This window comes from Anolis sagrei, chromosome 1 (assembly GCF_037176765.1).
Source record: "Anolis sagrei isolate rAnoSag1 chromosome 1, rAnoSag1.mat, whole genome shotgun sequence".
Lineage (NCBI taxonomy): Eukaryota > Metazoa > Chordata > Lepidosauria > Squamata > Dactyloidae > Anolis > Anolis sagrei.
In genome coordinates, this window is record NC_090021.1 from 236341804 (window position 1) to 236367469 (window position 25666).

At 42.0% G+C, this 25666-nt stretch overlaps 1 protein-coding gene across 8 annotated transcripts in view; it reads right to left on the bottom strand.

The window, feature by feature from the left end:
• SYT7 (synaptotagmin 7) overlaps positions 1 to 25666 on the bottom strand; it is a 274392-nt gene that overhangs the window by 75111 nt on the left and 173615 nt on the right. For 6 of the 8 annotated variants that reach the window (XM_060770790.2, XM_060770798.2, XM_060770780.2 and 3 more), the window contains exons 3-4: positions 6134 to 6213; positions 1171 to 1302 (exon numbers count right to left, since the gene is read on the bottom strand). In XM_060770790.2, coding sequence (XP_060626773.1) covers positions 1171 to 1302; positions 6134 to 6213 — 212 coding nt within the window. The remainder of the gene's footprint in view (positions 1 to 1170; positions 1303 to 6133; positions 6214 to 25666) is intronic. The other 2 variants (XM_060770807.2, XM_060770843.2) reach the window with 1 other exon arrangement.

Genomic DNA, 25666 nt, shown 5'->3' on the forward strand with positions numbered 1-25666 from the left:
GGGGCCAGTCAGGAAAGGGGGCGAGTGAGCAGTGGCAAGTGGCCAAGAGAAGGAGGCCAAGCAAAGAGGAGGAGAAGAGAAAGAGGGAGGGACAGGGAGACAGAGAAAGAAGGAAGAGAGAGAGAGAGAAAGAGACAAGGGGCAGACAGACAGACAGACAGACAGAGAAAAAGAGAGACATCAGCACTGCAAAAGAAAAAGCCAAGGAGTGCCTTTGTCCCAGGCAAAGACAGCAGGCAGTCTTGGTTTGGTTGTGAAGTTATGATGGCAGCCAAAGTTACTTTATTCCATAGACAACGGAGGGTTGAACAATGGATAAGATCATTAGGAGTGGCACTGTGCAGGCAAAGGGAAAAGAAAGCCATGTTAGTGAGAGAGCTTACCACCACTACCATCACCACACTGTGCAGATGCAGAGAACACGCTGAGAGGGTGACCAAAAACGGGCAACCCCGTCCTGTGCTGCAGAGAAGGGAGGGCAGGTGTGGCAGGTGAAGGGGAGGAGAGCCAAAGGGACCAAGGATGCAGGAAGGGAAAGGTGCCAGCCCCTCTTATTAAGCTGCTTCAAGGCAGTGGTTCTCAACCCATTGGGAACACCATGCCAGCCCAGTGGGCTGAAAACTGAAGCTGCCCCTCTTCTCTAAGATAACAGCATTGCCGTGGCTTTTGGTCAGGCTCTACAAGGTCTTGGATGCATTGACCAGTGTTTGCCACTGCAGACCTTTTGATGGGTTGAAGTCTCCATGGACTTATGAGGCCCAGACACAAGAAAGGAAGCTAGCCACATGATTGTGAAGTCCACTCCAATGGTTAATAGTCACTGGGTTGATCCAGAGTAACACTTCAGGACCAAAATTTCAGCCACAGGGAACCCAAAGTACCAAACAGACTTCCTACCAGTAAGGTACATAGTTAAGAATCAATGTACATGAAAGTAGTTGTGAACCACTGGATTAAATGGTGGGAAATGGGAGGGGAGAGGGAGGAAGGAAAGGCAGGAGGGGTTGCTCGTCTCCATGGACTAATGTCCATGGGAAAGGGAAGTGTGTGGGAAGCAGGTGAAGGAGGGAAGAAGAGGAAGGTGAACGGGAAAGCAGGAAGTGGAAAGTGGAAATAAGGTGTGTGCATATACTCACTCTATATGATCAAATCAGTTAAAGAGAGACTCACTTGAGGGAAAGTCGTGGATCACCGTATGGGGCGTAAGGTGATATGTTTAGTATAAACTCCTTGGGAGGGTAGGAGCTCCATTTCTGCTGCACTGTGTTGTCATTGTTATTCCAAAAGTCTCTGTCTAGATCACTAGATCAGCCGGTGATGAAGGGAGAAAGAAAGAGAAAAAAGGGAAATACAAAGAAAGAGAATCTAAATTCCTGCAAGGGGAGGAAGGAGAAAAAAACTAATATGAGTGAGAGCGAGGTTAGAGTGGTGATTTCTCCTCCTGTGAAAAGTAAGCTCTGTGCCTCACACCCATGCATCTCTCTCTCACACACACACACACATGCACACTTAAGCACAAACACACACACACAGGGGGGAAAGGTGGGAGCAGGATTTAGAACTGGAGAAAGACAGGAGCAGGTACCTCCAGAAGCTGGTGAAGCAAGAGACTGAGTGAGAAAGAAAGAAAGAAAGACAGAAAGAAAGGGAAAGAAAGAAAGAGACAGAAAAAGTGACAGAGAGAGCGTGAAGTGCAGGTTAAAGAAATGTCAAGTCAGGTGGTCCTGCCCCTTGCCTTCTCACAGCTCCACTTCATCTCTTGGGAAGGATGAGCAAACCCCACAACTGGCCTTTTTTCATCCTTTTCCTGACAACCTAATATGGAACTCCTATGGACAAAAAAGTGCAATAGCACCTGGCACAATGGCAGCACAGTTTTTATAATTAGTAGGACTGTCTCTCCCAATGCTGAAGTATCAGCTAGATCTACTACTGTTGCAGGGAGAATGAAGTTTCTTTTAACTGTTTGTACAGATATGTGTTTGAGACAAGACATAGATTGGGAGGGGAGGAGACAATACAATAACACAACTAGCAATGAAATATGGGAGTAAGGCTTATGGAGGGAGACAGTCTAAACTGTTTGGGTGAGATACTTGAGTAAAGAGTTACAGAGATTCTCTCCATCAAGTGCCTAACAGGGGTGGTGGGAATAGGGGAAAGGGGCATCTGAAGGCTTTTATATTAGGGGTACTGTGAATATGTCCTAGATGTCACTGCTTGCAGAATTTACAGGAGCTAGTCCAAGTTCTGGATCCATTTTAGAGATAGAATTCAGCACCTTGGACAGCTCTAAATTGTAATACGACATCTCTGGATGCTTGCCCTCAGGAAGAAACCCCATCTAGGTTGAGGGATGCAGCGTTCCTCCGCATAGTTCTTCTGCTCCATTGTCCTGAAAGAGCTAGGGAAGAGTGATTTGCCTCGGGTTGGAGGCTGTACAATGCAAAATGTTCATTAAATAAGTCATACTGCTGCTCTGTGTGATCAGCTAGAGCCTAGCTGAACCATTCCTCACATGATTCGTAGCACATGAAATCTGTGACAACAATGGCCTTTAAAGTCAAGTGCTTTTCTGGAAAAATTATTAGAGACATCAAACGCTCCTTCCAGGCTACATGCTTGCACTCATCCCCTTTACTGCTCATTAACTGTCCTTGCCCTTCTCTGGCTCATGGAAGAAAAGCCTTCCCATCAGCCCTTTCAGATAGATACAGAGAGGGGGATGAAAAGCCTAGGACAATGGACAGCTGTGTGTCACCAACAAACTCTGGACCCATTCATAGCAGACAGAGAAGAGGGACATGAAGAAGGGTGCTGTGAAGAAGTTGGGAAGTGAAGCAAGCAGCTTCACCATGGTTCCATCCCTGCCTGCCTGCATGCATGCTCCCTTCCTCTTGTGCCTCTTATTTGGGATCAAAGGCCTTAGAGGAGCCTCTGGCAAGACTACCACAAGACTGTGGGAGGGAACAGTGATGCAACTTGATAGTACATGGATCAGGTCATGACCTGTTCACGTTCTCCTCTGGAGCTCTTCCTCTATCACCTGGTTCTGCAGAAAGAAAGGCCTTGGTACTGTTGTTTTAATGATGGTCTTGACTCTTCCTCAAGGCATAATTGATAGCCATCAGTGAGGCATAATATATGCAGTCTTCCAGTTTGAAAACATACCAGGGAGACAAGAGTCAGTGTCGCACATTTTTGAGCAAAAATCCCATTTTGGAATTGTGCTTTCTGGTTCACTTAAGGAATTTAGCTAACAGGAACGAGTGCCATATAAAAAGCTAAGGAATTGATGTACCCATATGTGCAGGGCTTCAACACCACATCTATACTCAAGCACACATATTTACACACACACACGCTAACACATAAGTACACACCATCACTTATTTACAGATTATGCACACATACACATGCACAATCACAGATGAATGCATGCATAAACATAAATGCACACAGAAAATACAAAAAGATCACCAGTCTGCCTGGTATGGGTATCACCACCAAAGTGTGCTTGTTTGCACCCACAATAGGAGGAGATACAAGGTAGAAAATAATCCTGGACACACTTTAAAGAGAATATTTATTTTTTTCCAGATCACCACTATGCCCCATGGGATCCTGCCATGCAGCTTCACCACTGATCTCCATGGAACAAATGCCAATATTCCACAACATCCTTCGCCGTAGGAAATTTGACTTTGCAAACCACATAGGCAGATGGCTGAGAGGAACTGAGGGCAAGCGTGTGTGATCATATTGGAAGGCAAAATACCAGCCATGTTATGAAACTGATATACTTAATCATGCTCTCAGGAACTGTGAGTTTTTAATCATTCCTGAAGATGAGATTAAATATCAGTTTCACCATATGGGAGAACATCAGTGAGAAATTGTAATTGTGGGAACATGATAGAGAAATGTCACCCTGCTGAGATGCATTTCTATGTGTAGTTATCATATCAGCTCAAATCACCCTACGTTATTGCTATAGAGTGTGAAGGAAACAGAGCAGATGAATGTAAGACCCATCTTCAGCTGAAATAATGGTGCAGTTATATTGGTGTGTGATGGGGGAATAAGCCATCTACCTTGTATCAATCCACTACTTGGCATAGAAGCGTCATGTGTACATCACCACACCTTTTCCAGACATTGTGTCTGTAAACAAGGTCTCCCACCAGTCCCAGGGAACATGACCAATGGTTAGGGATCATAGGAATTGTAGTTCAACACAGCTGGAGGGCACAAGGTGGTAGAATGCCTTGAATGTATTCCTGGGCAACTAATCCAAAATGTACTTGCTCAACTATAAGTCTTTGGACATAGTGGGACATAACTTTTAAGTAAATATGTGCAAGCTTATATTCTTAGACTTGACTCTTGTGCCACTTGTATGGAAATTTGAACCACTGAAGTCAATGGAATTAAATTCCATAGACTGGACAGAAGGGTTTCTCTGTTACACAGACTATTTTGGTTGTGCGTTATAGCCCTGAACCAATCCTTGTCAAGGAGAAAAAGAAGGGAAGCATTGACTTGGATGAAATCCAGCTTAATTGGCTGATCAGAATCAACTCCTGCCAACAAACCAGAAACATTAAAAAATAGAGTGGGAGAAACAGCAAAGCAACACCATCTTAACATCAAACAAGGAATTAGGTTACAAGTCCAGAGTAGGCATAACTCCAAATTGTTAGGTAAAACAGACTTTGTGTACTACTAAATTAAAAAGTAGACATTCTAGGTCTTTCTTATGATGCTTTCTCCAAAAAGAGTTGGGTGGGAAGTTTTCACCCCACTTCCTTCCCAAAGCTTTTGTCCTAAAAGTTTCTAGAAAATATAGCACACATGGAATCCTATTTTTTAAAAGAATACAGTGGATTCTATGGGGCAAGATCATAGAGAGAACCTAGAGCAGAGTGGCTTTTGAGCAAGGGATTTGTTTTTAAAGTAAATAGCTCAAAAACAGATTATGTTGTCAGCCATATATTTTGCCTGAAACTGATAGCTGTAATCTAAAAGGCATAGTCTTGCTCAGAAATCTGAATAGGCAAAACAGGATTGAGGTAGTTAATCTCCATCTCATTATTATTATTATTGTCTTCTCCACACTATAAGAAGCTTGAAGGCTTTTGTTAACTTTCTGTCTTAGCTAAGCCGAAAATAAAACTTAGGCCCCTTCCACACAGCAGTATAAAATTCACATTGAACTGGATTATATGGTGGTGTGGACTCAGATAACCCAGTTCATAGTGGATATGGTGGATTATCTGCCTTGATATTCTGGGTTATATGGCTGTGTGGAAGGGCCCTTGGAGGAAGAAATAAGGGATACAAATTGCTTATTATTCCATACAGGGGATTTAATGCTTGGTCAGTGACAGGACAAATGCTGAACTCTGTCAAGTATGGATGGTTGTACACAAAGGAACACTGATTCTTGGGACTGATTCCTTGGGCAGTCTGCAACTGTTGATGTCACAGATGTGAGCAAGGGGAGATGAGTCTGAAATACAGGTATATGTTCAGAGAAAATAGTGAGCTAAAGATGGGGTGAAGGGTATACAGAGAAAGAGAAAAAAGTGGGGTGCAGATCTGCACAAAATTTGCACATGCTGATCAATAGTTTTAGGTGTTAATTTAGAAATAATTGTTACAGTTTAATTACAACTATGATACCTCTCTACATACCAGGGGGGACTAGTTGGATGGCGTGTGTGTCTGCTCACTAAAGCAGTAGTAGCATTGCCTACATAGGGCATAATCTCAGGGCAATAGAAGGAGAGCATTGGTGTGTGAATATTAGAACAAGATGAGCTTGGTGTAAGTGGGAGTTGTTTGGAGAAAACATTGTAGTATTAGTATAGAAGCACAAGGTGTTTATGAACATGTCGGTAAAATTGCACACATCATAGTGGTGTCAAGGTGACACACGAACACACAAGTGTGGAGGAGACGAGGCAGCGTTTTTAAGATTGCAAAACTGAATACATATGTTTAGTTATTCATGTGCCAGCTTGTCTGTTGGCACAACAGCCAACACCTCTTCAAGGAGTGAAGTTCATGCAATGGTTGTGATCCAGACACCTTCAACCTGCTCACGCCAGTGATACCTCCTGAGACTTACTTAATGGCTTTCTTTTCACTGCGGCCTCTGCTGGAATCCGGTGTTCCTACCGTCTCCAAGGAGTTTTTGTAACGTTTGCCCTGAAATTAAATGGAAAAGAGAAGGTGAGGATGGGGGTTTACCTTGTAACAAGGAAACATTGTTTTAATTCCTCCAATAAAGGAACAGCAATAGCTTATTTCCCTTTCCCTTTCTTTCTGTGGCACTGCTTACAGTTATTATCCAGAGTATTTGCAAGTAGATTATAAATGGAATTTATAGAGTTTATAAGACTGAATTTAATAATAGTGGGCCTCAGGCCCGTAGCCAGGATTTTGTTTGGGGGGGGGGGAGGGGCTGAGTCTGAGTGAAAGAGGGTCTACCCTAGCAAACCTTTTGTATCGTTACCCCAATACCTCCATGCATATGGGATATATTGAGCATGGTGATCAGATAATGATATGAATAAAAATAACAGTTTAAATAATGCACCAGTAAGGCCTTCTCGCGGACCACCATGAAAATTTCGGGGGGGGGGGGAAGGCTGAAGCCCCCCAAGCCCGCCCCCCTGGCTACATGCCTGGTGGGCCTACTTTCCAGTTTCTTGTAGAGCAATCATCACACCTTTCCACTGTCCAGTGACAGACCAGATTAATTAATGTTTCTCAGTTATTTTTAAAATGTTCCAGCCCTCCTGCCCCCACCTTCCAACTTTTTTTCTTTGTACTTAGCATATTTCAATTGGTGCAAACTAAATTTGATTAAAAAGTAGTTTTGAATGTTCTTCCTTATTAAAATGTTTTGCTCCCTTGTTGCCTGGTCATATCCAGTTTTCATTTACCACTGCATCCTTGATATTTTGCCATTTTATATAAGGGATACCATTTAACTATACTATTTAATATAATTTACCTTGAATATACATGGGATATATTGCAAAATAATATAAGATGACATCTGTAAACTTATAACAAAAGAAAATAATTAACATTAAGATAAAAAGTACAAATGCTTAAATCATGCCAATTTCCATTGTTTCCTATAAAATCAATGTGAAAGGGATTTAGTATTTATTATTAATGACTCTGTAGACCTTTTAAAAAGTGGAATCTGTAATTAGTACTCCTTATACAGTATTTTTAGTATGCATGGTCTACTCTGCTGTATTTTTAGCTATTGTATTTTTGAGCACTGCTGGAGGGTATATCTAGAAGCTTCCATAAGTATTCACCGAAACTACTTTTTTTCCATATTATCTGCTAGGCAAGAGCAGTCTGTGTGCAATGCTAAATGCCTTCCTGTATAAACTCACACATAGTATTCCCCATAGTAACCTATGGCTGTGAGAGCTGGACCATAAGGAAGGCTGAATGAAGGAAGATAGACACTTTTGCACTGTGGTGTTAAAGGAATATTCTGAGAGTGCCATGGATCACGGGAAGATCCAACCAGTCCATACTCCAGAACATAGTGACCAGCTGCTTACTGGAGGGAAGGATATTAGAGGCAATGATGAAATACTTTGGCCACATAATGAGAAGACAGGAAAGCCTGGAGAAGATAATGATGCTGGGGAAAATGGAAGGAAAAAAGAAAAGGGGCCGACCAAGGGCAAGATGGATGGATGGTATCCTTGAAGTGACTGGCTTGACTTTGAAGTAGCGAGGGGTGGGGTGGGGTAGCAATGGCTTGATAGGGAGCTCTGGGGTGTGCTGGTCCATGAGGTCACAAAGAGTCGGAAGCGACTGAACTGATAAACAACAACAAAATAAACTCATGCATGTCTAGAAATTTTAGTTATGAATGTCTGGACAGGGAGATGGTGGTAGTGCCCAGGGGTTGGCTAACCATTTGGGACAGCATTGGTACTTTCCCCTCCCCACAGAATGATAGTCAAGGTATCTCCCTTCTAACCTCCGCTGGGAAAATCCTCGCAAGAATCCTTGCAAACCGCCTTCTGCCCCTCTCAGAAGACACCCTCCCAGAATCCCAGAATGGCTTTCGCTCCTCCAGAGGAACCGTGGACATGATCTTCACTGCATTATATTTCTGTATATTTGTTTTTGTATATTTTTGTATACTATGTGTAGTGTATAAAGGCATCGAATTCTGCCTTCTTTGTAAGCCGCCCTGAGTCCCCCTCCGGGGGTTGAGAAGGGCGGGGTAAAAGTACCAGAAATAAATAAATAAATAAATGACAGCTCCAAGAAAAATGCAGGGAACAAAATCAACCTCTGTACATGGCATTCATCGACCTTGCAAAGGCATTCGACACGGTGAATTGCAGCGCTCTCTGGACCATCCTCCAAAAAATTGAGTGCCCAAACAAATTTGTGAACATCCTGCGGCTCCTCCATGATGACATGATGGCAACAGTCTTGGACAGCAATGGCTCCCAAAGTGACCCATTTAAGGTGGAATCGGGTGTCAAACAGGGATGTGTTATTGCCCCAACTCTATTCTCCATCTTCATCGCTATGATACTTCACCTTGTTGACGGGAAGCTTCCCACCTGAGTGGAAGTCATCTATGTTGATCATTTCCGCTACCTTGGCAGCCACCTCTCCACAAAAGTCAACATCGACACTGAAATACAACACTGCCTGAGCTCTGCGAGTGCAGCATTTTCCCAAATGAAGCAGAGAGTGTTTGAGGACCGGGACATCCGTAGGGATACCAAGGTGCTTGTCTACAAAGCTATTGTCCTCCCAACCCTGCTATTTGCCTGTGAAACATGGACTGTCTACAGACGTCACATGCAACTCCTGGAACGATTCCATCAGCGCTGCCTCCAGAAAATCCTGCAAATCTCTTGGGAAGACAAGTGGAAGAAGCAAAGACCACCAGCATTGAAGCAATGGTCCTCTGCCATCAACTCTGCTGGGCCGGACACGTTGTCCGGATGCCTGACCACTGTCTCCCAAAGCAGTTGCTCTACTCTGAACTTAAGAATGGAAAACGGAACGTTTGTGGACAGGAAAAGAGATTTAAAGATGGCCTCAAAGCCAACCTTAAAATCTCTGGCATAGACACTGAGAATTGGGAAGCCCTGGCCCTTGAGCACTCCAGCTGGAGGTCAGCTGTGACCAGCAGTGCTGCAGAATTCGAGGAGGCACGAGTGGAGGGTGAAAGAGAGAAATGTGTCAGGAGGAAGGCACGTCAAGCCAACCCCAACCAGGACCGCCTTCCACCTAGAAACCAATGCCTTCACTGTGGGAGAAGATGCGGGCCAAGAACAGGGCTCCACAACCACCTACAAATCCACAAGGAAACCCATCATGGAAGACCATCTTACTCGTCCAATGAGGGATCGCCTAAGTAAGTAAGTATTCAACTTATCAATGGATCACATCAAAAATCCTAATTTTGCCCCCAAAACCTACCCTTAGCTTATACACAAGTATATACAGTAATTCACAATTCCATTTTCCTAGGTTTTGTCATGAACAAAACCAAGGTACCTGCATTGAGACTGTTGGATTAGACTGTAACGGCAACTGTTGGCCCTCTGATGTTGTATAATACAAAGGTATGTTGAGGCATCAAAATCAGAAGTAGGTTGGCTTTCAGTGGAAATGACTAATCATGGTTCACAGTGAAATCAGTGGGAACTATTCAGTGCTTTTGACTTCTGAAAATCAAGCATTTGTGATTTAATTATCTGCCTGCAGAAGGAACATGTTCTCCATAGTTTTTATTATTGCACCTTCCTGCAAATCCTGAAGGATAATTCTAACCACACACTTTCCTTCAATGTAGGGTTCCTGTTAAGTGATGCTTATTAGCTAAGGGACACAATCAAAGTTAAAGGCTCCAAGCTGATCAAACTGTTCTTTTTAAAAAGGGAAAAGGGTGAATAAGATCTTAGGGTATGGTTCACTGGCACCCGCATACAACATTATTTGTAAAATCTGGATACTTGCTGAGCAGTTGTGGAAGTATTTGGCATTTAAAAAATACTCAAGAGTTCTCTATTTCTTATGCCAGTGAAAAAGCTTGTAAAAGATATGCTCAGATTAACACAGAGGGGTGATGACTATACTGAAATTTTAGGTCCTTTCTCTCAAATCCTGGCTTTGTCATGCAATTTTATACTCTCCAACATTTCACAGATGAAACTACAGAACCAAGCAACATCAGAGCGTGGTCAAGACGGACAGAGGCAAAATACCAACTACTACTACTACTACTACTACTACTTTATTCTTATACCACACCACCATCTCCCCAAAGATACTTGGGCGGTTTACATGGGGACCAAGCCCAGCAAAAACAGATGTAAGATATAGTACAATTAAAATACATTGCATTTCAACAATTAAAACATTAAAACCAAACAACAAACATCATAAAAACATAAGAACATCAGTAACTATCAACCTGTAGCTGAGAACAGTGAGCATGTTCACATCTAGGAGGGCAGGGTATGGGCTAGTGCAGTATAGCTGTAAGGGCAGGGAGGGCAATAAAGTGCTACAAAGCCAGACAATAAGTTAGGGATAGGGGTGCCTAGTCAATAGATTAATCGATTAATCAAAGGCACATTGCAACATCCAATTTTTCAGGGTTTTTTGTAAGATGGACAGGGTGGGCTCTAATCTAATCTCCCTGGGAGAGAGTTCCAGAGCTAGGGGGCCACCACCAAAAAGGCTGATAGGCAGGACCCAAACCATTTAGGGCAGTGGTTCTCAACCTGGGGTCCCCAGATGGTTTTTGCCTACAATTCCCAGAAATCCCAGCCAGTTTAGCAGCTGTTAGGATTTCTGGGAGTTGAAGGTCAAAAACATCTGGAGACCCCAGGTTGAGAACCACTGATTTAGGGCTTTACAGGTGATAACCTGCACCTTGAACTGTGACTGGAAACTTATTGACAGTCAGTGGGGGCTTATATCCCAACACTATCTCCTCGAAGGGACTCCCCCCAATAGGGGGGTTGTACGCTCCCTATAGTTTGCTCCAGTTAACAACCTGGCCACCGACTTTTGTACCAATTTCAATTTCTGGGCTGTCTTCAAAGGCAGCCCCACGTAGAGTGAATTACAGTACTCCAATCTGGAGGTAACTAAGACGTGGACCATCGTGGCCAAGTCAGGTTTCTTGACTGGCTGGTGCACAAGCTTCAACTGTGCAAAACCCTAATGGCCACCACCACCATCTGAGCATCACATGTCAGTGCTGCATCCAGAAGGACCCCCAAACTGTGGACCTGTGTCTTCAGGGGGAGTGTAACCCCGTTGAGCACAGGTTGCCACCCTATACCCTGACCAGTTGCACAACGGACCAGGAGGACATCTGTCTTGTCAGGATTAAGCTTCAACTTGTTACCCCTCATCCTGTTGTTTTGCCATACTGTTGTTTGCTAGGCTATTGTTTAGAAAAAGTAATTTGAGGAGGCATAACTTGGTAGGGAACTTGTTGAAATTCCCTATTCTGCACTACTATTAAAGGTGAAAAACAAGCTCTGTCCTTGTTTTTATCTGGCTATCCTATCTGAAAGTGGGAAGGAAAAGTAACTGCAGTCTATATTTCTCTTTCAGAGGGAAGTCTAAAGGCACTGGGGAAATCCGTCTTACAAGCTGATCACTCTTTAACTGTATCCACTTTCCCCCTTTCTCTTTATACTTTTTTGTAAAAGAACAGAGAGGCCCTAGGAGTGGATTTTCTTTACTTAGCTCACCACATAGCACAGCTCCCTCACAGCTAGGAAGGAAGGAAGGGCTTCCCTTCAGAAGTGTTGGGCTGTAGTTCCAATTTTCTCCAGCCAAGATGGCCACTGAAGGACATTTGAAGAATATCAGGCTGGGAAAGGAAGACGTAGGATAATACCTGCTGCCTGCTGTCCCAAGCTTTCAAGACAAACCAAAGTCAGCCTCTCAGGTCTACCTTTCCTCCTTATTATCACACCCAACAGCAGAGGTGGGGCTAGGACATTTTCAAATTAATTGAACTCTAATTAAGTTCACAGTAACAAAAAACATGTCATAAGATAATTAAGTGTACATTTTGTTCTTAATTGTATCTTGATTATAAGGCCACTTGGTTGTGATTTCTGATGGCAGGTTCGAGGTATTTCATGATTTTAGGGCAAACAAGAGATAATTAATGCTAATTGGTGAACAATTAGCAGACAAAAGCACAGGTGCAGAGGAAAGGCAGGTTTATGTCACTCTTGATGCAGGTCTGCTGGTGCAAAGTGAGCATCTTAGTCTAGCTTCAAACATCTCCCACATCTGTTTTTCTTCAACTGCAGAACAGATATATAAGAGCAACATCTACAACCCAAAGGACACTAGTATGATCACAGGTATCTGTATCAGTAGCAAAATCAAATCATGAAATGCCTCAAGGTTGAAGTATGGTAAGATATGTTCAAGAAAAAGGTGGATCAAGGATTGTAAAGCTAGTTGGCTTGTTTCTTGGCTAAGATCAAGTATAATTTCAATACTATCTTTACAGTTCCAATGACCCACCTCAACGAATGTGAAATGTATCAATACCTAGGGTCATCGGTTTTAGAAAATAGTGCTCAATAATTGACTGAACAATCATTGCTTTTCTTAAGAAGTGGCTCTACCTGCCTAAACAATCTACCAGTGACATGGAAGAACAAGGATTCTTAAACGGAGGTGTTTGGAAGATGTCACAACCATTATCCACACATCCCACCTCCTTATTTCTTCTGACAAGACTGTAAAATGTTTTGCTCTATAGTCCTCTAAGGAATCTGCTTAAACAATGAGTATCCAGGATTCCATCTGACAAGGACCTGGTAATTTATCTTTATGATTCACTCAAAAAATGAATGTGGACGTGATGATGGTGCTTTTTCTTCCTTCTTCACTTGTTCCCAGAACATAGGGTCCTCAGCTTACCACCATCAAAAGGAAACTCCTCATGAGTGCAAACCTTCTCCCACACATCAAGGCATTTGCTTGAAAGTTCCTTGTAAGAATTCTTAAGGCAAGAAATAAACCACTGCTCTTTTGAGCAAGGCCTTTGAGTTAACATCACAGTGAGACCCAAAGAAGCATTTTATATCACATTGGCACTTTACCCATTTTGTCAATTGGCAATTTGTCCATCACACTCACTTTAATGTTGTGTGCTTTAATGGTGTCATTAAATCTGGCGACCATGGGCAAAGGCTGCTGCTGTAGCCACCTGGATGAAACATCCCCAAAGTAGACTCCATATGTGACATCTTGGAAAATTAGTCTAATTCAGTAATGAGCCATTCAAATCTCAAGGGAAATGATTACAACGTGTGCCTTTTGAACTAAACTAAAACAGGTAGCCAATTGAGATCAGGACAAAGCCAGAAGAAGATAACTATCATACACATGATGATCCCCTTTGAGAACAGGAAACCAGCCATGAGAGAGGTAGAGAATGTGGACAGCAGAAATATGTCCCTCTGACCAATGTACTAGGATAAACATTATTTGTTACAGCCCTTGGCTGCTGGAATTCAACAAATGAGTTCACAATGGACGTGCTATGCCAAACTTATATGCAAGCAAATAGTATCAAACACTGTTACATTGTCCTGATCTCTCTCTCTCACACACACAAGCACATAGCTTGGGTCATTTCCAATATGAGGAGCCAGTCTCTATTTTAATAGCGAGGATACCATGATAAATTGAAAATGCTTTCTCTTTCAATGTATGGACGTGTTTGGATATTAGTGAGCACCCATCTGTGACCTAAAAGCAATACATATATATGGGTTGTTGTAGGTTTTTTCGGGCTATATGGCCATGGTCTAGAGGCATTCTCTCCTGATGTTTCACCTGCATCTATGGGAAGCATCCTCAGAGGTAGTGAGGACCTCACAACTGGTTATTATGACATGGAATGGCACAGAGGATAACAGAATAGATAACAGGGGAAGGAGAAAGGGATTGTAAGATATAGATAGATAGATAGATAGATGATAGATAGATATAGATATAGAGAGGAAATTAGTAGAAAACAATACAATTTGAAACATACATTGATCAAGGTATGGAAAGAGGAATTAAAGAGTAATTGGAAGGATATCGAAAATTGGATAAACACAGTTAATTTTTTTAAAACGTAGGATTAAAGAAAAACAATGGAAATTTTTGACAAAATGGTATTGAACCCCACAACAATTAGCCCTTATTACAAAAGGGACATTAAAACAATGCTGGCATAAATGTGATGAAATAGGAACCTTTACACATATGTGGTGGGACTGTGATAAAGTACAAAACTTTTATTTAAAAAGTGAGATGTAAGAAATATTAGGGATAAAATTAGAGATAAAAACAATGTTTTACTCAGAAAAATAGAAAAAGGTGGGAATAAAGAATGGGCCAAAATTACAAAATATATGATAGAAGCTGCACAAGCAATGGTTGCTCGGAGGTGGAAAGACCATAGAGGATGGGAAATACAAAAGTGGTATGAGTACTTAGCAGTCTATATGATGCAGGATTATATTATGGAAAGGATAATTAAATATATTATTGGATATCCTAAGGATAATTTGGATTCTAAAGGGAAATAACACATTCAAACCAGGAACAGAATTTTTGTGTCAAATTCTGTGTAATTGTCAGCCATCAACATGAAGAGGTCTCCAGGGACCAGTTGGAGTTCAAAAGGACTCCACAGCCCAACACAGTAATTTCATTTCAAAGAACAGTAACCAAATAACCCGAGGAGACTCTTTTACCACTTCATCACATGAAAAAAGGAAGCATCCCAGGATGCTTCCTTGACAGTCCATCAGATGCCATCACACAATGTAAGGCTACTTCCAGAGGAGCTCCGTCAAGGCTGAAGAAGAGAAGGCTGAGAGGGGATATGATAGCCATGTATAAATATGTGAGAGGAAGCCACAGGGAGGAGGGAGCTAGCTTGTTTTCTGCTTCCTTGGAGACTAGGACACGGAACAATGGCTTCAAACTACAAGAAAGGAGATTCCATCTGAACATTAGGAAGAACTTCCTGACTGTGAGAGCCGTTCAGCAGTGGAACTCTCTGCGCCGGAGTGTGGTGGAGGCTCCTTCCTTGGAAGCTTTTAAACAGAGGCTGGATGGCCATCTGTCAGGGGTGATTTGAATGCAATATTCCTGCTTCTTGGCAGGGGGTTGGACTGGATGGCCCATGAGGTCTCTTCCAACTCTTTGATTCTATGATTCTATGATTCTATGATTCTAAGGAAGTATCCTGGCGGTGTGGTAAGATGCTTCTCAGAGAACATGGGAGGCTTCTCCTGTTCTCATTCAGAAGAGTAGGGGAAGCCAGGTGGCAACACTTCCATCCGCGGGATAAGGTAAGGGGAGCAGTAGGTGATGCGGGGCATGGGGCAATGGTTTTCCCCCTGCTGCTGCTCCTCAGTTTATTGACCTCAGTGTGATGAGATCCTTAGATTTAGAATTGGAAATGTCAGGACCTCATACTGGGATGTCTGTGGTGAAACATCAGAGTGTGGTCAAGGTGGCAAAAGTTTTTAATGATGAGTAAAAATGCACATGGTAGGAGTGGCTGAGGCAGCCTGCTTTTGCTTCAGTCTATGAGGAAAGGCAAGATTCCTTCACTATGTTTGCACTTTGAACTCAGTTTGTAGCAATTGAAGCAAACTGAGGAAAAGGGGAAAGTGGAAGGAGGACAGAGAAACTGGAACAGTTGAAAAAGTGAGCAACAGAAGACTGTCCCTGTCAAATTGGGGTATTTGAAGGATATGGTGTCTATGGCCAGTTCAATAGAGGAGCTGATGTGATCACTGTATGCTCAGGTCCAATACTTTCAGAGGCAAAAAGGTGCACGTTATGACTAACAGGAAGTATTATATAAAGCATCCAAATAGGCCAGGCCTAGTACAAATTCTGTAAACTGAGCATACTGTGCCAGTTCCATCAGCTGCTTCTGTTAGTTTACACATTTCCTGAACTCCTTCCAGAGCCAGATTCAAAAGCAGCTGCCCACAGCCTCCATCTGGCCCAGACAAGTGATCTAAAGGTTGGTTTTATCCAAGGCCTCCTATACACCAGTTCTTGAACTTGATATGGAGCTGAAATGCATCATACCTCAACATTTATTGCTGGCAGCAACTTATCAACCTATTCGCAAGATCCTAAGGTCCAGGAGTGGATTCCCGAGCTCAGAATCAGAGCGCATCCTGCTACTATTGGATTGCTGGTAGAATAGTAATACTACATTGGTCCCTCTGTCAGCTGAACTCTTGTGATCCTAAATCTGACGTAAATTTCCAAAGACATGAGTATGGTCGCTTGGATTTTGCACGACCCTTATTTATTCAATCTCTGTCCACCAGGACATACACATACAAGTAGTTGTACAAGCAGAAATCTATGGCCCATAAGTATTTATTTACTTCATTTATACCCCACTTTTCTCCCTCTCAGGGAAGGCGGTTTACAACTCTGATACAATTCAATACCAGTAAAATCAACAGTAAAAACAATAACATACCCCCTCCATTAAAACAGTTAATAGTCAATAAACACACTAAAACAGTAAACAGATTAAAACATATAAAGTGCATAGTTCATTCGTCCAAGATCCCAGTTCATAATCCATATTCAATGGATGATGATTTGTCACCTTAGATTCCAAAATATGATCCCTAAATGCTCAACTATCTTAAGACCTTGAGACAACCTGATTCAGTCATGGTGGTAAGCCTTTCTAGGATGAAGTGCTATGATGCATTGAGTTCACGAAAATATAAAACTATACCATAATCATGTCCAGGTGCATTTGAGTCACGCTGGTCTAGGCTGCAAGTTTTTAAAAAATGAAAGAGAGCTTGGAAATTTACTTATAAATCCCATTAGTTACAGTCCAGAAATCCCTACAATATAGTTGCCCCTATATGTGCATAAAATATTGTATTTCTTCAATTCTTTTTAATTCTTCACACTTTTTTCTATTTAAACATTTCTAAAAAAATTGGGTGTGTCTCAGAATTGCAGGTATATTTTATGTATTTTTGTTGTTGGTGTACTGAAATTAGGATGTGTCTTACAATGGAAGAAAAAATGATTGTTGTAATTATTTATAAAACATATTCTTTTTCCCCAGTACCTCTTTGATGCCCAAATGACTACAACACTGTGCAATGCACAACCATCAAGCACACTGTAAGCCAGCATTGCATATTTCCCTTCTACAACTGAGTAAGGCCTTGCTCTGTAACTTTACAAGTGGCATTACATATTCACCACAAAAGGATAATATCTGTCTCTTGTTAATTACAACTGTAGTATAATGATACCATAGTGGCTGGGAAAGCTAAATAATTATGAGTAACTAGTTATTTGCAATTAGTTCCTCCTAGGTTCTGCTTTGAAATGATAGTTTCCACTGGGAAAGGAAGAGTATTTATTGTGTAACAAGATGGCAGGCTGGCCGAAGACTACATTGAGAGAAAGATGCTACTGGGGTTATATAATGCTTTCGCTCATCTGTTATATCAAAATGGCTGGATGCTTGAATAGATAGAAATAAAGTGCTTTTCAGCCTCACTGTCCAAAACAGTCACATTGACACACATTGTAATCATTTGCCCACAACAAGCATAGAAGATTTTTTTTTTAGTTCATCAGACTTCAAAATAACCTGTATTGTGTTTTAAGTCCATTGACCCAAGTGCTCATTTATGAGAATGTAAGGACTTGCAATGAAATGCAGACATGTTAGGAAAACTAATGCTCTGTACCGTGTCTCAGAGGAGAATATTACATAAATTTCTGTGATGTGGAGGTTAAACAGATGATATCCATGGGAAAAATAGAACTGGTGTCACAAAAGGCCACACTGACTTTTTAAAAAGTTGCTTATGCTCTTTTTTTGGGATGTGAGCAATAGATGTTTCTGTCCCCATCATGAGGCAGGGCCTGGAGCTTTAATGCAAGGAAGCAGAAGCAAAGATGGATATATCAGACAGAAGGTGGAAGACTGGGGGCAGGGAGGAGGGGGTCCTGGTTCTTAAAAGTAGTAGTCAACACTCTGAGGAAGTGCAGAGGAAGAAAGTAAGTAGGGCAAAGAAATTTCCATCAAACTCTGTAAATAGCAATAACCCAAGGAAATAAAAATAAGGGGGAGAAGAAGAAGAAGAAGAAGAAGAAGAAGAAGAAGAAGAAGAAGAAGAAGAAGAAGAAGACAACAAATAAAAGAATGATATTAGTCTGGAGAAAACAAAGCCCAAAAGGCTGCAGATGGATGAAGACTGCAGACAGATTAAAAAAGAGAGAGAGTCAAAGAAGAGACCCTTAGATTAGACCAGAATGTGGGAACGGAGAGCCTATCTGGGAGAGACACTGGCTAACACACATTTTGGCACTTCAAATATTAGACCTCTTTCTAGGTATATTTGACCTGCTGATTCCAAAAAATTGCACCAATTTTCTTCCACCAGTTCCAGTTTTTGAGATACAGAACATATACCAGTCTCCATCTATTACCCATCAAAAACCATGATAACCATATCTAAGAAACTACAGCTGTTGATATTTATGTAATGCATTTTTCTTAATCAGTGCCCCCAAATAACCATTGGAGCAAGTCTAAAAACCAGGACATGAAGAAATTTGTTTTGTTGGGTTGTTTAATCATAGAGTTTGATAGTATCAATTTACATAAATAATCTAAACATTCAAACAATCACTCTGAATGCAATTTTCCTGCTCCTTGGCAGTGGGTTGGACTGGATGGCCCACAAGGTCTCTTCCAACCCTATGATAAGGAGTTCCTCAGTGTAGGTCAAAGTTGGGAATTACGAATTAGGGCAACTGCCTCTGACATGCTACTTCTAGATCACAGCTCCCACCACCACCATTCAACATAAACAATGGCTATGCAGGCTAGAGGTGATGGGAGTTGTAAATCTAAAGGGCATGTCTGAAAGGCAACTGGCTGGTGAAAGCTGAACTATGGAACCATGAGGTCTGAGAAGAAAGACAATAGTCACTGAAGGAGTGTCACAGCTCAACTACCTCTTCATTTATGAACATTCTGATAAGTGTATATCATATACTTTACAGTATTGGAAAATTAGCAAGAGAATACAAATTATTTAGCTGCCAATGGTGAAACACAAGAAGCAACTAGGTGAGGTAAGTGTTGTCAACTATGATAATCTCATCATTGACAACATGGTTGAGATTATCCCATAGCGGTGATGTTAAGTGGAAAAAGCAAGGTGATGGTCCAGTGGGACTGAACCAGTTTTGACCTGGCTGAACTATGTGGACTCCACCTTGCTGCCACAGGTCAGGTATAGAGTACCTCTAGGACCACTCTGCCGTATTGCTACTCTCAATTGGCCATGGATTAAGTCATCCTTGAAGATTAACATTTAGGACCTCATCACACTGAGGTCCTCAAGCCAGGGAACAATGGGCGCATCCATGAGGCAGCAGGGCAAATCTGGTGGGCAGTGGGGAAAACCATAATCTTGCACCCAGCATTGCTCCCATCCCATGGGGGAAACTGCCACTGCCCAGCTTCCCCAACACTTTCCCCAGCTTACTTTATGAGAACAGGGGAAACCTCCCATGTTCTCAGGCCTCTGTCCTAGGATACTTCCAGGATGGAGCCAGGACGGAGCCATGCCAGATGTAGCCCTGTGTCATGTAATGGGCTCTGTCAGGCTCCTTCCTGGCTACATCATAGGAACCTGCAAAAGATAAATGTGATGAGGTCTTTAGTCTGCAGTGAAGTATAAGATGCCCACCAAAATAATGGTCCTAGTGTTTTATACAGTAACCTTAACTCAATGTCATGTACTCTTTTTAGTGCACACATGTGATCAATTGTACGTCCTTAGTTATGTATTAACTTAAGTAGTTATTAAACACCTCTTGCCTTGTAAACAAGGGAGAATGCAGGAGGTGGTAATTAAAAAGGACATGCCTCTTAAGGAGAATTTGAGCTCATGGTCTTTTTATTATAAGAAGCTATCCTAAGGAAGTTTTACAGAAGGAACTTGCCTGCTTCTCAAAACCCAGTGAATTCTACAAGCCAAAGGAGGGCAGCTGGCACAAAATGAGATTAAGATGGCAAAAGCAGCCAGACAGATGGCAGGGACTGGCTCTTTGGGCGTCTCAGAAGCACCATCCAGGAAAACTGGAGAGGAGAGGTGAACCGCACAGCTTTTTCTCAAAGCAGTTTGGACTTCCCCTCAGCAAAGGGAATTGGGAAACAGTGGACTCCGCCTATATGGTTCTAAAAGCCTTTTTTGTTATAACAAACTAGCTGCTTTACAAAGGATATCTTGCTCAAATCCTCCAGAGGATGCTAAGCTCCATATTGTGTGGAGCCACAAAGAACAGTATGACCCATTTGGCTTAGTCACACCTGCTAGTCACCCCATTCACAGGACACATATTCATGATCTTTTAATAAGGATTAGTTCCTTGTAATACATTTCTATCATGCTTCATTCAAATAGCTTCTTTCAGGATCTGCTTGCATGCCCTCCTTTGTTCTAATCCATTCATGTGATCTTGAATAGAAAGCCAGTGGATGCCACTTTCTGGATTAATTACCGAAACTAAGACAATGGCATCTATAACAATTCCCCAGTTATGGAATATGTACAAATTTGCATTATTTGGTAGCATCCTCACCAATATTGATTTACATTGGGTAGGCATCTGGCCTGGTGATTTTAAAAAGAGATTTAGTTGCAAGGCTAAGTCAAAAGTGTCTTGTTCTTGGCTAATATTTTTGGCAGTTTCACAAAGTCATCACCTCCACACCACAGCGGCGTGAGCTTCCACTGTCAGCCCTAGCTTCTGCCAACCTAGCAGTTTGAAAACATGCAAATGTGAGTAGATCAATAGGTACCGCTCTGGGGGGAAGGTAATGGCGCGCCATGCAGTCATGCCAGCCACATGATCTTGGAGGTGTCTATGGACAATGCTGGTTCTTCGACTTAGAAATGGAGATGAGCACCACACCCCTGAGTCAGACATGACTGGACTTAATGTCAGGGAAAAACCTTTACCTTTTTAATTTATCTGTAACTTTACCCGACATATTGCTTGCCTTGTGAATGTATTGCAAACTTTGTGACAATTTTGTCATTCAGTTCACTGTGTACTCTGTGGTTTGCTGCAAATGCTGATACTAAAGCTAGGCACATTCATCTGTGTTGGGGAATAAAATTATGGGTCGAAAGGTAACAATATATTATGCAACTCCTGGTTGCAAAAGCAGTTGCATTTTTTCCAAGTTTGAATAAGGATGAACGCTTGTGAACAATCTCCAATCAGGATTTGCATGCTGATCAGGCACCTAAGTTTAGCTCTACTACTAAGAGATAAGCTCTCAGGTGGATGCTGGAGTTTGTCACCTTGCCATTGCTGGATTTGCCATTCCATACTGACACCTTAATTTCCATCCAATGCTTTGATTGCAATTTGATAAGTATGCGATCCCATGTAAATACAATGTATCCATAAGAGGTGAAATCAGTAGTGTGCAAAATGTATAAAAATGATACCATAATATCTGAATTCCCAGGCAAGGCCAGAAATAAATGATTAGGAAATATTATGTACATCAGTAAAACCTTAAAGGAAAATAACCAGAAATTATATGGCAATCAACATAATTTTAGCCTGAATTCAGCTGATTAAAGAACATAATACTCTATTCTTGAGCATGACCGTGTTCACAAAATTGCTGAATAATCATCTGCAGAGGCCTGTGTGAGTACCTGTAGTGTCTGACTTCATCCAAGGAATAAAAAAAACAAAACAATGCCTTATTCATCAGTAGCTGCAATCTGTGATTTCAGGCTTTTAGTGGGTTGGTATTCTAGCAAAAAACGGAAGTACTTCAAAAGGTCATCAGTGAGAACTTAAGTAGTTCAATAGGTCCTAGGTCTTTTACACCAGTGGTTTTAATCTTTTCGTAGCAGCATCACTATGGGGTTGTTCTAATCTTTTCGTAGCAGCATCGCTATGGGGTTGTGTGGTACACCTAGTGACATTATCAGAGGTGGTGACATCAATTATTTTGGAGGGGGAAAAGGTGGGCAAGGCACAGGCCCGTAGCCAAGATTTCGATTTCGGGGGGGGGGGGGTTGGGGGGGCTGAGTTTTGGAGGGGCTGAGTCTGAGTGAAAGAGGGTCTAGCCTAGCAAAGCTTTTGTATCATTACCCCAATACCCCCATGCATATGGGATAGATTGAGTATGGTGATCAGATCATGATATGAATAAACATAACAGTTTAAATAATGCACCAGTAAGGCCTTTTCGCGAACCACCATGAGAATTTCGGGGGGGGGGGGGGGGGGGGCTGAAGCCCCTCAAGCCCCCCCCCCCCCCCCCCCCAGCTACATGCCTGGCAAGACAGATGTAAAGTAACCAAGATATGAATAGCAGCCTATGCCGCCTTCAGTTTGTGTTCCCTCCTGTTTCAGATCACTGAAAGCTGGTGGAGAACTCTGTTCTTCCCCTCTTACCTGGATTTCTTCACAAGGAAATTCTGGCCTCCCTTGTGTGGTGACATAAGCTCCCTTCTCACCACTTTGAGGTCACTCCCTCTTTTTCCACACATTTACACAGAATATTTCTCTCTTTCACCTCCTCTCCATTGACCTCTTCCTTCTTTAAACAACAGCCATGAAAAATCCTTTCCCTCAGTTTCACTCTCCAGCTTCTCTCTCTGCCATTCACCCAACCCTTTCTCTTCCCACCCACAGCTTAAATGACTTTTGACTCCAGCAACAGCCACATTAAATTTTTCCACTGTATGTAAATTGCAATATGCGGCTTCCTTATAACAGCTTCTGTGTGAATTTATATGTGTATAAGAAAGAGGGAGGGAGGGGGATGACAGATGTATGCCAATAGCACATACTTTTTCTCTCTCCTGCTTGTAGCTGTGCTTTCTTTCGTGAAGGTAAATATGGGCTTAATTTGCAATTCAGATTGCTGTAAAACACATATCTTGTTGCTGAGTGGAAAACAAGTTAATCACAAGGAATACACATTCCCCTTAAGATCTAGTGTGACCATTCTGCATGTTCATAGCCAAAATGAGGATTTGATTGGCTTTTCCCCAACTTTAAATAGAAATTCATTACTCTATTCTCTATATCAAAGTAACTGTCACTTGTATCCTCTTTTATTATTATTATTATTATTATTATTATTATTATTAAACTTTATTTGTACCCCACTAGCATCTCCCGAAGGACTCGATGCGGCTTACAAAGGCCAAGGCCTCAATACACAACATAAAAATACACCTAAAGCAAATTAAAACAGTTAAAGCAATATTAAAACAACAGGCAATAAACAATACACCAAAATGCAGTAAAACTGGGCCGGGCCAGAGTAAAGGGTACAGGATTAAAAGTGCTGATGTGACAGGTAATATGTAAGGCTTATAGGGCAAGTGCAGTGTGCAGTGTGCGGCAATCATAATTCTAATAAAGTGCTTATGGGACTTAGTATTGGAGATTTCCTATTCTGGGAAGGCACATCGGAACAGCCAGGTCTTCAAGTTCTTTCTGAAGACTGCCAATGTAGGGGCCTGTCTAAGATCTTTGGGGAGGGTGTTCCAGAGTCGGGGGGCCACCACAGAAAAGGCCCTGTCCCGTGTCCCCACCAAACGCGCTTGCGACGCAGGTGGGATCACGAGCAGGGCCTCTCCAGATGAACGAAGTGAGCGCGTGGGTTCGTAGACGGAGATGTGGTCACGCAGGTAGGCTGGTCCCAAACCGTTCAGGGCTTTGTAGGTAAGCACCTGCACCTTAAATTGGGCTCGGTAGATAAACGGCAGCCAGTGGAGCTTCTTGAACAGGAGGGTTGACCTCTCTCTGTAAGGAGCGCCGGTTAACATCCTGGCCGCTGCTTGTTGGACCAGTTGGAATTTCTGAGCCGTTTTCAAGGGCAGCCCCACGTAGAGCGCATTACAGTAATCCAACCTAGAGGTGACCTGCCAATTGGCGGACAATTGGCAGGATCAAAATAAATATTGTTTGTACCCTGTTGATTTTCTAATCTGATCTAGGAGCATTCCCCCCACTATCCATACATTTTCAATTTCCAGATCTTTCCCTGCTTTCTCGTGGAACAGTCATGCACTGGAATAATTGTAGTCTCCAGATAGCATCAGCAACAAGTATCCATGAACTAAAAGGGGGATAACACATGTGCATGTGTGCACACATACTTGGAATGCAGAAGCAGGGGCAGTATGGATACTTGAAGGCTCTGTGCTACAATATTGTGGTATGGTTTCATATGGGAGAGGTCCATGGGTATGACACCATGACTTACCACAGAGTGACAGCAATCCTAGTGACACCACTGGCCATTCTCCTCCAGATATTTTGGGCTTGAGCTCCCAGTAGTACCAGTCAGCATGGTCAGTGTTGGGGAAGTCTGAGAGCTGAACTCCCAAACATTTAGAGGACTCAAATATCTGTATTTTTAAGGCACATAAACACAGACATACACCTGTGACCTTAACAAAAGATAGGGACCTTCTTCTGTCCAATCATCATAAGATCCAAAGGGTAATTTTAGTTAACAAACCAGAACAAATGTTATTCATTACAGAGTAATGATTACACAAATAGCTGACGTTAACAATGGGAGGAATAGATTTATCAGCTCGTTTACCAGAACTGAAAGCAAGGCTAATTCCAACAAAAAAGGGTCTGGGAGGACTTTTAAAAACAAAACAAAATGAGTTTAGTGCATTGGAAGGACATATAATAAAGAAATAATCATAAATCTTGTTTCATAACTGATTTGAAGTTTAAAAAAAATAAAAGTGACAGATTAATGGAATGCTGAGCAAAGTTATGGCAGAAGAGAAACCCCTATGTTTAAAAGGCTCAGTTAGCATATTTGCATTAGACTGGTATTGCTTGGAAAAAAACTCCCTGAAAATAAAGTCACAAAATGGCACAATTATTGTTTTTATATTACTTCACTTTTCACCATTTATACAGGAAACATCCAACGTTGCTGGGATCACATTTCCCCATTTATAAAATTTAGCAGATCTACAGTGTTGAGGCAACACAACATCCTTACAAAAGAAGTTCCGCCTTGAGGGGAGCAGTCTGGATTTCATGCAACAAACGTATAATAGCAGCACATTTGTTGAGCTAAGAAAAGACTGCCCGAACAGGCTGCATCTCCATGAGCATGCAAGTGTGCATGCATGCATATTGGAAAATATAAACAGACAGGACAAGGGACTAGCCATGTGAGTGAGGATTAAGAAGGGTGAACAGAGGACATGTTTCAGAAGAAATTTGGATGATGGCCTTCAGAGATGAGGTATGTTCCCATCCCGCAACAACAGCTCCATGTTCTGTGTGATCTAATCAGCTGCATAGGAGCCGGGAGGAATCCAAGGAAGGGTCAGTAAGGTAAGAAAAGAAAGAAACCTTTTGATACTCCAGGCTGAAACAGTATTTTTATAGACATGCCGACTCAAAACAGAGTAATATACAAAAAACACTCAACTAAGAAGGTGCTGTGTAGATCCCATCCAACTGGATCAGCAACCTGGAAGTCTTC